Source organism: Chamaea fasciata, unplaced genomic scaffold (assembly GCF_029207755.1).
Source record: "Chamaea fasciata isolate MVZ Bird 193981 ecotype frontalis unplaced genomic scaffold, bChaFas1.0.hap1 SCAF_9, whole genome shotgun sequence".
NCBI lineage: Eukaryota > Metazoa > Chordata > Aves > Passeriformes > Sylviidae > Chamaea > Chamaea fasciata.
The window spans coordinates 22,572,410-22,585,556 of record NW_027094094.1 but is presented as its reverse complement, the minus strand read 5'-3'; the positions used below and the strand labels follow the sequence as shown (position 1 = coordinate 22,585,556).

General features: G+C 38.4%; 1 protein-coding gene across 14 annotated transcripts in view; it reads left to right on the top strand.

The window, feature by feature from the left end:
- Positions 1 to 13,147, top strand: part of KCNMA1 (potassium calcium-activated channel subfamily M alpha 1) — a 427,658-nt gene that overhangs the window by 393,900 nt on the left and 20,611 nt on the right. For 10 of the 14 annotated variants that reach the window (XM_066191493.1, XM_066191492.1, XM_066191496.1 and 7 more), the window contains one exon: positions 11,293 to 11,406. In XM_066191493.1, the coding sequence (XP_066047590.1) occupies positions 11,293 to 11,406 (114 nt within the window). Of the gene's footprint in view, positions 1 to 11,292; positions 11,407 to 12,110; positions 12,195 to 13,147 lie in introns of all 14 variants that reach the window. The other 4 variants (XM_066191499.1, XM_066191501.1, XM_066191500.1 and 1 more) reach the window with 1 other exon arrangement.

Below are 13,147 nucleotides of genomic sequence, written 5' to 3'. Positions count from 1 at the left end.
GGAGTTTTTGTTGAAGAAAGTTCTGAACTGGTTCTTGTAATTTACTTCTATTCAACACACCCAAATGAGTTTATGGCTAATGGGAACTATTATTTAGAGACAAGATTAAGATCTTATAAAATATCTGTAATGTCATAGCAATATGTGCAAACTTTTCTTAGAACTTTGAAGTAGATCTTTTGGAAGTATAATGGAGACTCCACCATTCTTGTTGATTTGCAGTTTTGTTGCTTGCTTAAATTTTCTACTCAAATTGTCAAATACTCTAAATACTAATTTAGGAGCATGATTAGTGGTTAGTAGTGAGAGGGAAAGTATCCCTACGGTGTTAACAGCATATATATTTTCTGTAAGTTTGACAGAGTTTTTTCTTAAACACATAGACAGGCTTACAATGTGATTGGATGGCCGTGTGGCATTTTCTGTCTCTAAGTTCCTGCCAGTCTGCTTCTTCTGTGACTTAGTAATGCACCTCCAAGTGAGGGCAAAGACAGGCAGACATTTTTAAAGCAGCTCCTCAAAAAAGGAAGAACAAGTGACTAAAATCAGGCAGTGTAGTCTGGGGTCTGAGAAAACTTTTCTTATTTGTTTGAGGACAGATTAATAGGACTAACAACCCTAAAGTTACATTCTTAGACCATTAGCTACAAGTGTGAGCTTGCAAAAAAATAGTTTATGCTGCAAAGAAAATCGAATTCAGAACCGGTGCTTGGCTATTTTGTTTAACATATTCAGCAGTGTATTTTAGAAACTATATATCTGTTGTAAATCCTCAATAATTTGCAAATTATTTCTATTCTAACTTTTATTTAAATATCCAGTTCTTCTGTGGCAATATAAACTCATCTGTCTGGACATGTCTTCCACTTTCAGTGGAAGATGCAGACTGAATTACATAGAGTGCTTCTAAAAATTTGGACTGTGTCTAGGTTTTTTTTTCTTTTATGGCAACTTGCTCATCTTGTCACATATAAATTGGCCTTTACAATTTATCTGCAGATTTATATTTCAGATTGGCCCAAAATCACCACTCCTTAAACTATCTCACTAGTAACAAAAATCCACATTGCAATTTGAGTCTTTATTATCAGAATCCTATAAAATAATAATAAATAGACTAAAGACTCCAAGAAATATTCAAAATGCCTAATTGAAAGGAAAGATATTTCCAGTGATATTGGTACTAATGAAATTAAAACAAGGAAGAGAACATTTTATTTTTTATCAACCCATTTAACTCTCTACTAACCAATAATGGATACGAAAGTCAATGTGTTAATTGTTTGTAGAGATTAAAGTAGTATTTAGATGCACAGTTGATAATAAGTGGTGAATACTGAAAAGCAAAACCACAACAAAACAAATGAAAACAAATCAAACTCCGCAAAAAACTGCTGGAAGTTTTCAGGATGTGTGTACTGTGACTGGATACTGTAGTATACATTTTGTGATTGCCATTTAATTTTCACTACTTAAAGAATACCACATTACATTTTACTGTCATCACTGTCTTTATCAGCTTGTTTGCTAGTGTAATGGGTTTCAGATCCCATATAAATAAAATAAATAAGGAGATGGTGTAGAGACACTTCTGCTGATACTTCTTTAAATATAAAAAGACATTTGAGCTGTCAGAGGTAAGGGAAACTCTTATAGATTTTAGAAAAAAAACTCTGGTAAAATAATGAGTCATTCTGTCATGATAAGGAATTCATTTTCTTTTTAAGATTAATGTTTGTAAGAGGAGAAAGACAGTGAACCAAAACAGTACAGACTTAGCAATGGAATTTTCATCTTAAGAGCAGACTTTATGTCACCTGTTTTCTGAATACCTTTCCTTTTTTCTTGATATATTTGAGCAAATTACCTCTTTATTTATGTTGCTGACTGCATGCTTTGGATATGGCCATCAGAGGCATAAGTTGCTCTCTGAATTCTTGATTCTGACTGAAGCAGGGGTTCCCACATTTAACAGGTTGGGTGAACCCAGTGATACCAGTGGTATCACTGCTGATCTTCAGGCAGTTTTGTTGACACAGCCTTAGGTATTGCCAGTAGCTTACATATTGCTACTGGTATATCATTCAAGAATACTTAATTAGAGAGCTACTTCAGATTCCTCCTGATTCCACAACTGCCCAGTTTGTATTTGGGTCTTTAAAATGGTGAAAAAAAAGGAGTAGAAATAAAAGGTTCTGTGATTCATTGTGCTTTCCAAGGGAATGTTGGTTGAGTTAGTGTTATATAGACTGGTATAGTTAAAATCAACCTGATACTCGTTTTCACACATGGTATGCACAAAGATGTCTTTAACAGACATGCTACTCTGAAGTTGTGTGCTACAAAAGACAATAGCCTTTGAATGTCAAAGAGCATGACTGGGGGTTTTTTTCCCCCCTATTTATGATGTTCAATTTGAAGTCGTGGTAAGAAGTTTTGGCTTGCAGAAGACCTTTGTAGTGGCATGCTGAAAGTTCGAGTGCCAGAATTAAATTCCAAGTTAAAGCCTTTTTTAAAGAAAATATATTCACACATTAACACAAGATCCATGTTCATCTACTATGAGCATTTTATAAAGCCTTGAAAATTTTAAAATACTTTTTTTTAAATCACCTGCCTACTGGCACCTGACTACGTGCATAAGACAACCTGTACACTAAAAACTTCTCTAGGATTTGGTGAAATCTGGCTGGACAGGACATGTGCACAACGTGCTCTCTAGTCAGCTGGCTTTGAGGAGTTGCATTTTACAATAGAGTAATATAGGAGTGGAGTTTTTGTTTACTTGCAAATAAATTAGGCTGCAGGAAATATGCAGGAGGGCTATGAAGCATACCTGCCAGTTACATTAGAGGTGGTCTTGATCTGAATCCAACCTGTCTGAAAGCTCAGTTCTGGGAAATTAGTTCAGATTTCTTTGATAAAATGGGACTTTAGCCTTCACAGTTCAATCTTTGATCCCCAAGACAGCCTTGAATGTGGTATTTTAGTTTTGACCCAGCCTGTAGAGAAATTAATGACATTTTACCATAGGTTTCCAGTTCAGTTCCAGCTTGAGTAATTTGCAAGTCTGCTGGCACTGTTTAGCCCACACGGACCATGAAGTCGACCGTAAGTAAGTCCAAGTTGATGGAAAAACAATATTACTAGAACAGAGTGACAGATGTTGATTATCATAAAATGTCTGTGTAAGCATTTTGTACATATCCATTTCCTCACGGCAAACACCTGAATTTTTTGTAGAAGTTACAAAGTCATTGTACTTAAAGATGTGGACTTGTCTGCTAAAGAAATTGTCGGAATATATATTCCAAAAAACGACTGCTATCGTTATTACTGTTGCTGCTCAGGGGAGCTATTCAGATGCCTCATTTATTGGAGCTTAATAGATTAAAAGTCCAAATTGAGTCTCATGATATAAACCTAATCAAATTCTAATCTGCATAATTTTCCCATAAGCAGCAATGGGAAATTTATTTAATTTATGTTTCAGTAGTTGCCAATCAGACATTGGACGCCACTGTTACTTTTATTTTTCAAGTATTTCAATTGATTACTCGCTATGATATCTGGCTTTGCTCTTCCTTTTACACTAAGGAAAAATTTTCTTTTTTTGATATAATGTCATAATGTAGAGTCTCATCTAACATGCTGATACATCATTTTTAGTGGTGAGTTTTCCATTTTGTTTCTAGTTATTGAATACCTGTCTCTCTAAACTAGGTAATATAGCTTAATTTATTTGATAATTTTTATTCAGCACATTTATTTTTGCCAGAGGTCTAAATATGCAGGGTTGATTAATGATTAAACTGAAAGGAGTTGGGCGTTGTTATATACTAAATCATTTTAGCTGCGAACCTGTGCTACAGTTAGATGCTACCAACTTTGTGCCCTAGAAGCACCCAGTATAGAAAACTATTAAATGGTAAATGGAGAGTAGGAACAATTAAAAAATAAAGTTTGTAAAGAAAGGTAAAAAAGGGAAATTTAATTTTGTTTCCTGTATAGAGAAATAGAGTTTCCATTTAGGCAGACTTGAGGGAAGTGCTATGGCTAGTAACTACATATTATCTTACTTAAAGTGAGAAAAATAGCAAGAGGTGAACATTAGGACTGTGCTTCTCAAAGCATTAGTAAAGAAAGCCCATTTGTTTTGGTAGTTTTGGGTTGTGTAAGCTTGTGGTGAACCTTGGCAGAGTTAGGATTTGAGTAATTACCACATAAGATTTTGTGAAGGGAAAAAAATTCCTACAACGCCAACAACAAAAAACTAGGAAGTTTCAGGTGGACTTCATTTTTTGGGGTGTGCATGATAGTGAAATTCAAAATGGCACTTAAACTGAGATCAGATTTGTATAAGTACCTGTGAATAAACCCCTCTAAGTTATACATGATTCTGCCCTAGGCTTAAAATACTATGCTTTTCTAATATATTATGCTGTTCACAATTGAAATGGAATCAATGTGGTGTGATTCAATGCTAGACCTCAAGATGATGAAACTCCGATCCTTCTCTTGATCTTCGTTTTTACAGCTTAATCCTACCTTGTTAGAGCAGCACAAGAACCAGCAGACCTATAAATCATTTACACTTTCAGCACATGGGGCCACTAACTCATCCAAGAATGGATCTCACACTTTGGGGAGCGGAAACTAGCATTGATCCCGCTGCCCTGTGCTTCCATTAGAGCTTTGATTTGGACATTTTCACTGTAGGTTTCTGTAATTCAGCAGAAAGTGAACAAAGGGACATTAGAGAAGAGCACTTTCTTGGGAGGAAGGTGGCAGCTGGTTCTCTGTGACATTGTCTCTGAGTTCAAAGCTCCAGGTGTTGTTCAATGTCCAAAGCATTGGAGGATTGCTGAAGTTGAGAAAGATGTCCTTCTTCAGCCTCCACTCTCTGTAGGTTTACCTTGGTCTATGTTGGGGTGTGGAGCATCTCTGAAGATGCTCTCTCTCTCTCTCTCTCTCTCTCTGAGAGAGCTGGGAGCTTACATAGTCGCATTTGCTCTCCCACATGCCTCTCCTTTTCCAGACCTTTAGCGATGATCTCCAAGAGATTATTAGATCTTCAGCACAAATCACAGTAAAAGTCAGAACTGAAGCCAGAACTTAGGATTTCCAGGTTCTCAGGCCAAACTACAACTCTCTGTCTCAGACCCTGTGGGACACTGAAGCTAGAATTGTTTCTAAATTGAATGTCTGTAACAGATTCCCATGAATGTCAGCAGCTCTTTAGCTGCATGACTGCTGCTGAACTTTCCAGGTATGCCCAAGGGCTGTACTTGGGAGAATAGCAGGTATAGTCTCTCATTCAATTGAATTCACAGGAATATTAATGACATTGTCAGCAAACAGTAGCAAAGGGATACAACTGTGAGGTCCTTTTTGAGAATTATTTCTTTTTGGCTGGCTCTGCTTAATGAAAATACTTTGTCCCGTATTTCTGCATGATAACTTGTCGGGGGTGTGTTTGGCAGTTCACCACTTGTGTGTTATTCATATATGCTCAAAATGTTATTGTTATCTCATATTCCTTAGGTGAACCAGAGGTGGCTGAATGTATATATGCTTTTTAAATTATATTTGAGAACTTAAGTGCATATATCACCCAGTGAATGCCATGGCATCTTTCCCTAAACTAGTATTATTTAAAGGGCACTATCAATTTACAAGGTGCTTTAATAACAAGGCCATAACCTTTAGATTTGTCAAGTGGATTTTCAGTTTGGGATAGTGCCTCCTGCCTGCACAGATTTCCAGTTTAGTAAAATGTATATCTTTGAAAAGAAAGGGAGGCAAAAAAAGAAAGCAGCAGAGAAAAAGGGGAAGAGAATCATAAAGGAGCCATTATGATCCTTAAGAACAGAAGAGATCCTATAAATGTAGCATAAAAATCCATTTTTCAGAATATGCCCATTTGGGCCTTGGTGGAGTCAGTGGAACAGAAGCAGTGCACATCCACAAGACAAATCTCCCTCTACAGGAAAACCCCAGTGAACCTCTATTGGTCCCCTCAGCAAACTTTAAGAATAAATTTACTGCTATGAAGAGCAAACTTTCCTGCATTTTGTGGGACATTGCTCAGTCAAGTGACCTGCAAAGAAACAAACATTGGTGGTTTATGGCCAGCACGATCGGCAGATCATTTGGCCGTCAGGCCAGTTGCTCACACATAAACAGAGCAAACCTGGTGGTGCTGTCAGTGGAAAGAAGGCATATTTAGCCATGCCAGCATTCCTTAATTTTGAACTTCATTGCAGTGCCACAGAATACCTGCAGGTTACTGCTGAGACACAGTTAGTGCCTCCCTGGGAGGACCATGGGTCAGCCTGGCTCAAGAGGCACAAAGCTCACAAGCCCAGTGCTGCTCATCCCTTTGTGGGTGGGATTTTGTAAGGGACAGGGAGGTTTTATCGCCACCTGGACAGGCTGTGCTCAGACCAGGGGACCACCTGCATCCCCTGGTAAAAGGAGCCTTCCTCCTGTTGGGAAGTAAATTTCCCCTGTCTTCTCTTTCCACAAAGATGAGGATATCTTTAAGACTTAGATTTTTGCCTCTGATGCAATTGATTGTTTTTCACCTACTTCTGTGAGCAATAGTGTCTTGGAGCTGGGAAATGCTCTTTGCTCAGAATCAAGACAATGAACCATCTGCTTTCTGCGGAGAACTGCAGGGAGGTTCAAACTTCTTCAGAGCAGGTAGCTGAGTTAGGGCATGGGAGTCCCTGCCTCTCAGGGAGGGAGGGTGCTGCCAGGAGAGAAGCACAGTGACTGCTGGCTGCCAGGCCTCACTGGTTTGGAGCACGTCATGAGACCAAAACCTGTGTTCCTCTCAGAGCCGTGATATTCCTAATCCACTGCTTGGCAGCATCTTGTTTCAGAGACAGACAGAGGTGGGCTGCCTCCTATGAAGCTTCCTCAGTTTGATAAGGGAGACCTTACTGCACTCCAACTACCTGGAAGGAGGTTGTAGTGAGCTGGGAGTTGGTCTCTTCTCCCTGGTAACAAATGAGGACAAAAGGAAATTGTCCTCAAGATGTGCTAAGGGAGGTTTAGATTGGATATTAGGGAAAATTTCTTCACCAAATGGGTTGTCAAGCATTTGAACAGGCTGCCCAGGGATGTGTTGGAGTCACCATCCCTAGAGGTATTTAGGAGACATTTAGATGTGACACTTAGTGACATGGTTTAGTGGTGGACTTGGTGGAGTTGGACTTGATTTTAAAGGTCACTTTGAACCTAAATGATTCTATAACTCTGATGTTTTAGTGGCCAGTGGGGGTGGGTTGACTGTGACTGACAACTAAGTCCCACAGTGAAAAAGAAAAAAGCTCATGGCTTGAGGTAAAGCCAGTTTAATATGTGAGGAAAAAAAAAAAAAAACAAGCCACAGAAAAGCAAAATTCAAGTGATAGCAAGTCAACCACTCGCTCAGTATAGCAATTTAGTACCAGATGCAGTGACTGCTGGAACTGATACAGTTTTGCTGTACCTTACCTCCTAATTGTTGGCAGAGAGAATTCCCTTCTCCAGAAGTCCCTCCACTGTCACTGCATTTCCTTCCACAGGCACTGTGCTCAGGCTTGCACAGGCATGTGAGTTTACTGTAGAGGTTGATCCTGTTAAGCAATTGCAGCCAGAGCTCTCTCAGTTGTTTGTAGAACAAGGAGATACAGTGTTTGTAAGATCACAACTATCAGCCCTCTTTTATGATTTTTATGAGCATTAATGGAACAAGGTTTGGGGACTGAAGGAGAAAATGGAATATGAAAAGGAAAATGAAAAGAGGTTGTGAGGAAAGCATGTCATTTCTAAATGAATGCTCTGTGCAGAGGAATTGAATCTTTTCACAGCTGAAAATGGATCTTAAATCTGATGCCTTAGCTTGTTTCAGCTCCTGTAATGAAATAGAGTTTTCCTAATACCCTGTGACCTGAATTTCTCCCTGCTTTATGGGTGCTATTCCTTGACGTACAAACCTGTATTTTCTCAAGTCAGCATTTGATGATGGATGTCAAAATACAGGTCATGTATTATGCATATAGCATTACCGATTTAAGGTGTTTACTTGTCAAGTTGAAGAAATTCAAAAATGTCACATTCACTGATTCTGCACAGCTGTCACTTGTAGTTTTTCATGCTTTTAAATGAAAGTTCTGATAAAGCAGGTTAGTTTCCTGCACTTTTTTTTTTTTTTTTTTTGGTTTTCTCCTCTGGGGGAAAAAAATAGACAGCCTGTGTATGGAAATTAGTTTGTGACTTGGGAGCAGGAATGTGTCTTTAAGGTATTCGATGGCTTGTGGCTCAAAACATAAGCACAAAAAATCCCCAAATACACCAGTTTTCCTTTTCCTGAAAATACTCCAAGATTTTTATATTTCTTAAAAGTAAATTTCTAGAAGTGTCTGAATTAAGTACGAGCAAGGAAATTAAATTATCAGATACTTCTCACATCTTTCAAGACATTAGGATGAAAAATATTAAGGCATGAGTCTATTTTTCATTCAAGGAGAAAACACAACCCCTTTAACATGCTTCCTGCATTTCAGACTGAATGCACTATGTGTGCAGTGCGCAATTACAGAGCTTCTGACAATCTGTGTCTAACAAAAATGCCAAATTTACTTCAATCTTCTGACACCATCCCAGGAAGACAAATATTCTAAGGGTTACAGAGGTGGCTACAAATGGCCTTTGATGGAGAGTGTGCGTGTCTCTGTGTACGTGCACGTAGCGGTGAAGGGGAGGCGAGTAGAACTTGCACATTTAGATGAGTTACACTAACTTACTTCAATTTTCTTTTAACTGGGAAATACTGCTGTGCTCCTACCATCTGAAGAGCCTGATTCACTAGAAGGTGGTTTAGGAAGTGCATCCTGACATGAGGGGAGAAAGGCTTCAGGAAAACAGGGAGAAGCAGAGCCTCTAGGGATACTCCCAGCAGTACAAACCCTTGAGTGCATGAGAACAATATTAGTTTTATCTGATTTTAGATAAGTGAACAGGAAAAGTCTTGCTGTTGCCATTTTGACTTCTAATTCAGCAGGGGACCCAACTGGGCCTGCCACCTTAACTGCTTAAGGAATCTGCAGCTACCTGAGCTTTTTCTAATGTGACAAAGACCATATCTTCCACCTCCTAAAATTCCATAACAGAATACAAGACTTAAAACACTGGATCCTGCTGGAGGAGGAGGTGTCACACTAATACCCACCTGTCCTCAGATAACATTTCCTCCCCTTGGAGTCCCACTTTTATTCTTCTGCTGTTGTGAGAGTGTCAGTGTTACTTATAACTTGTGAGGTGGTGACTGAAGGACCTCTGTCAGACCTACGTGGTAAGCCTGAGGAATCTCAGGCTCTTCCATGAAGAAGTAAACATTCAAAGAGCCAAAACAGTTCTCAGTCATAGTGCCAGGTACAAGGAAACATCTGCAAACCAAAACTGTCTGGGACTGCAACTCACTGTCACCAAGCTGGTTTCCTTGAGTTCAGCACAACAGGTGGTGTTACATGACTGACTGTTAATATTTCCTATTGCCTCTAAGAAATATGCTTTCTAAAGATTTTCTATCCACTGGTAATATTATATAGAACTGCTTTAGTGACTTAAGTTTCTCTATGGCAATGTTTTTGTCTTGCAAGCCTCTTGAAGATACCATATCCATTTCTTTTCTCCTGAGGAATTTCTGTGCTGACTTTTCACTTCCTTTTAAAACTGTCCTGTCTGAAAAGTCACCATGTTGCATCTAGTTTTCCTGTGATAGTCAGAACGAAATTCATTCCAGTACCTTCTGCAGAGCTAAGTCTCTTCCCAGTGATTCTAGTTTTATTACCTGTATATGATTTCTCTGTGTGATACAGACAAAACATAGGGATAGATGAATGGAAAGAGAAGATTTAATCCCATTAAATCAAGAAGCCTAGATCTAGTGGTCCTTGTAGTTTAGGGGCAGTTTAAGAGTGACGTAAATATCACTGGAAGAGAACTGTAAGTCTTTAAGACAATATAGAACTAGTATGACATGCTAACAACTACAATTTAGTTAAGAGGTTTCCTGGTTTGTAAATTGGTCCCCAAATTGAAGATAGGTAAGGTAGATAATATCATATTATCTTCCTCTGAATTCAGTAGCAGGTGAACGTATCAATGAATTTAATGGAGTGAAACATTTTCCACGCTGCAAGAAGATGGTGAATTTAAATCAGGAATTAATTTGGCTGTGATTAGTTGAGAATAAGTGTATGGAGAATTCAGAATTAGTGATAGAGGACCAAAAGTCTGTCCCTGGATGTCAGATGTGAAATCAAAGAACTTAGGAATAATATGGGAAAAAAGAAAAAAAGGAATGTCTTTTTTAAAAAAGTATGGTTTAAAGTAAGCTTGGCTCAATTTTATTCCTAGCAGACATTTGTCTAAAAATGCTGCCTTGATACTGGTCTTTATGAAACCATGAAGTCACTTTCTAGCTTCACCCTCCTTTCTGCAATGACATTAAATGAGAATTCCCATGTTTTCTGTAGCTTTACTGGATAAGGGAGATGGAATGCATTAGTCTCAGTGGTGAATTTTCAGTCCTGCTATTGCATGGGCTTTTGTATTACTACTACTATTTTTCAGTATTTACAGTCAAACTCCATAAGGTTTTGTGTGGGTATTTTTTGTTTAAAGAAAAAAAAAAAAGATAAAAAATGCTCAATGTCAAGAGCTCCATTTCAAACTGTAGATAATCTGGCTGAAGACAGTCTTTTTTAAAGGTGAATGTTGCTGGTCTCCAGATTTTGGGGGTTTTTTGAGTGCCTTCAAATAGTCTCCCACCTTTGTTTACTTCAAATTGTCACTCTTTCCAGTTCTTTGCAAGCAATCATCTCACATACCATTTGAAAAACTGTGTCGTTTTCCTTTCATCCTATCTTTTTGTCTTTTAGAATGGACCCTTCCATCCCAGTATTCCTACAATTGTGATCCTCATAGCAATGCATATTATAAATGGTACACCGCAAAATTACAAATACCCTTCCATGTGTAGGTGATAGTTCTCTCGGAGAACAGATAATTTTAAATCTTGATATCCGATCAAACCTAAAACTGGCTAATGGAAGCAGTTTGTTCCTCGTGGTTCTACTACGATTTACATACAGTACTCTTTAAAATCTTAATTGTTGTTTAAGGAAAGATGTTTGCATTGGGATTTTTTTCTGTGTGTGTGTAGTTTGTCCTTTGTAAACTTTCTCCTTTTTTTTTTTTTTTTTTTTTTTTTTTTTTTTTTTTTTTCCCCTCTTTTAGGCTTTACGCCCCCTGGGATGGATAGGACATCTCCAGACAACAGTCCAGTCCATGGCCTTTTACGTCAACCCTCCATTACAACAGGAGCCAACATCCCTATTATAACAGAGCTAGGTAAGACAAGCAAACATTTATCCTTCCATGTACATTCCCATGTCTTTTTCCCCTCTTTCCTTTTTATGAAGATATAGAAAAATTACTCGTACTGTATCTTACACTGTTGCATTTTCTCTTTTGAAAACTGTTTTGAATTAATCTCTCTAAAGAAAGTATAGTAACAGTTGGTTCACTTTAATTGAATAACTGAAATATATTTCCCTCCTTCGGGTTTTCTCCATTTTCTTAAATAAATATTCTATCAGACAAGATGCTTTTTGCATAGAGTAACAAACAAGCAGGGGTCTTTGGGCTAAGGTTAGAAAAGGAAAAAGGCCAGAGTAAGTATAAGCAGATATTTCCTGTGCATTTAATCAATTGTAAGAGGCCATTTGTTTATTTCTTCATGGTCCAAAACTGTTTAATCATGTGTAACCAAACTCTGTATAATAGTATGAGATATTTCACTCCTGAGAATATGATGATGGTAGGTAACTAGACTCTGATTTCCACTCTAGCTGTGGGTATTTATGTTGTCAAGTGGTGTGATGTGAAGTGCAGAAGCTGTTCTGTTTCTTTCATGGCAAATACAAACTTGATTTGTGGTCCTTTGTCCTTCTGTTTTCTTTTTCAGTTTTATTTTTTAGAGCCTTACCTGTCTTTTTCCCTTACTTTATTCTCTTTCTGTACTTTCTTTCCCCCCTAAATACTTTACTTACTAGCTAAGCCTGGCAAACTTCTGCCTTTGGTTTCAATCAGTCAGGAAAAAAACAGTGGAACCCACATTCTAATGATAACTGAACTGGGTAAGAAGTGCCTTTTTCCTTCACATCACTGTCTTATTTTCTGTTGTTGTTGTTCTTACTGTCATCAGCTTTTCCTTTATTTATCTGGCTGTATCAGAGGGGCTACCCTCATGGCACTGCTTTGAATGTGTTTTATTTGTGGTTCTGGTTGAAATTGACTGTCTTGTTCTGGTCTTTCTTAATGATTTTTTTTTTCACGCAGCATCAGTAAACCTTTGATCACACTCGTCTGACCTGCCGGCTGTTTTCATAGCACCTCCGCACCAATTCATTTTTTTTGGCCTGAGTCCCCACCTCCCTGGCCCTCACTCTCCTACACCAATTTTTCTCTCCTTTTCTCTCTTCTTTCTCTTTCTTTTTTGTTACTTCAGCCTGTTGTCAATTTGGTGGACATGCCTTAGCAGCTTTTCAGAGGAAGTCCAAGAAGAAGTAAAAGATACCAGAAAAAACCCCAAGCATCATACTTTCCCTCAAGCTATTTTTTTTGTTTATTTTTTAGAGTAGGCTTTTTCTCAGAAGCTCAGGTTTTGAAGCTGTAGAGAAGCAGCCAAGCCTCTGCATGGTTCTCTCTCAACACAGAGTGCTCTCACCAGCCTTGGGAGCGGCGTTTGATGAGCTTTTCCCGGTGGCACAGCAGCACCCATTCAAACCCAGCTCTCCTGGCCCACAAATCCCAGTGTGCCAACTTGCACTAGGAAGATAAAGATACTGAGGATAAACACACACCTGCAGGATTCACAATAGATTTGTAGGAACTGACCCCACGCATGGCTAGCACAGTGTCTAAGTCAGGTGTTAGTCTGGCAGATGGAAGTGGAAAAAGGATGCTACTGTCAGTAGTGCCTAATCTCAGCTAGCAAATTAAACTGAGGTACAAGCTGTTCAAAAAGTGCATTTTGATATGATAGAGCAGGCTTTCAAATACTATATTGCTTAAGAATCTGGAGATTAAA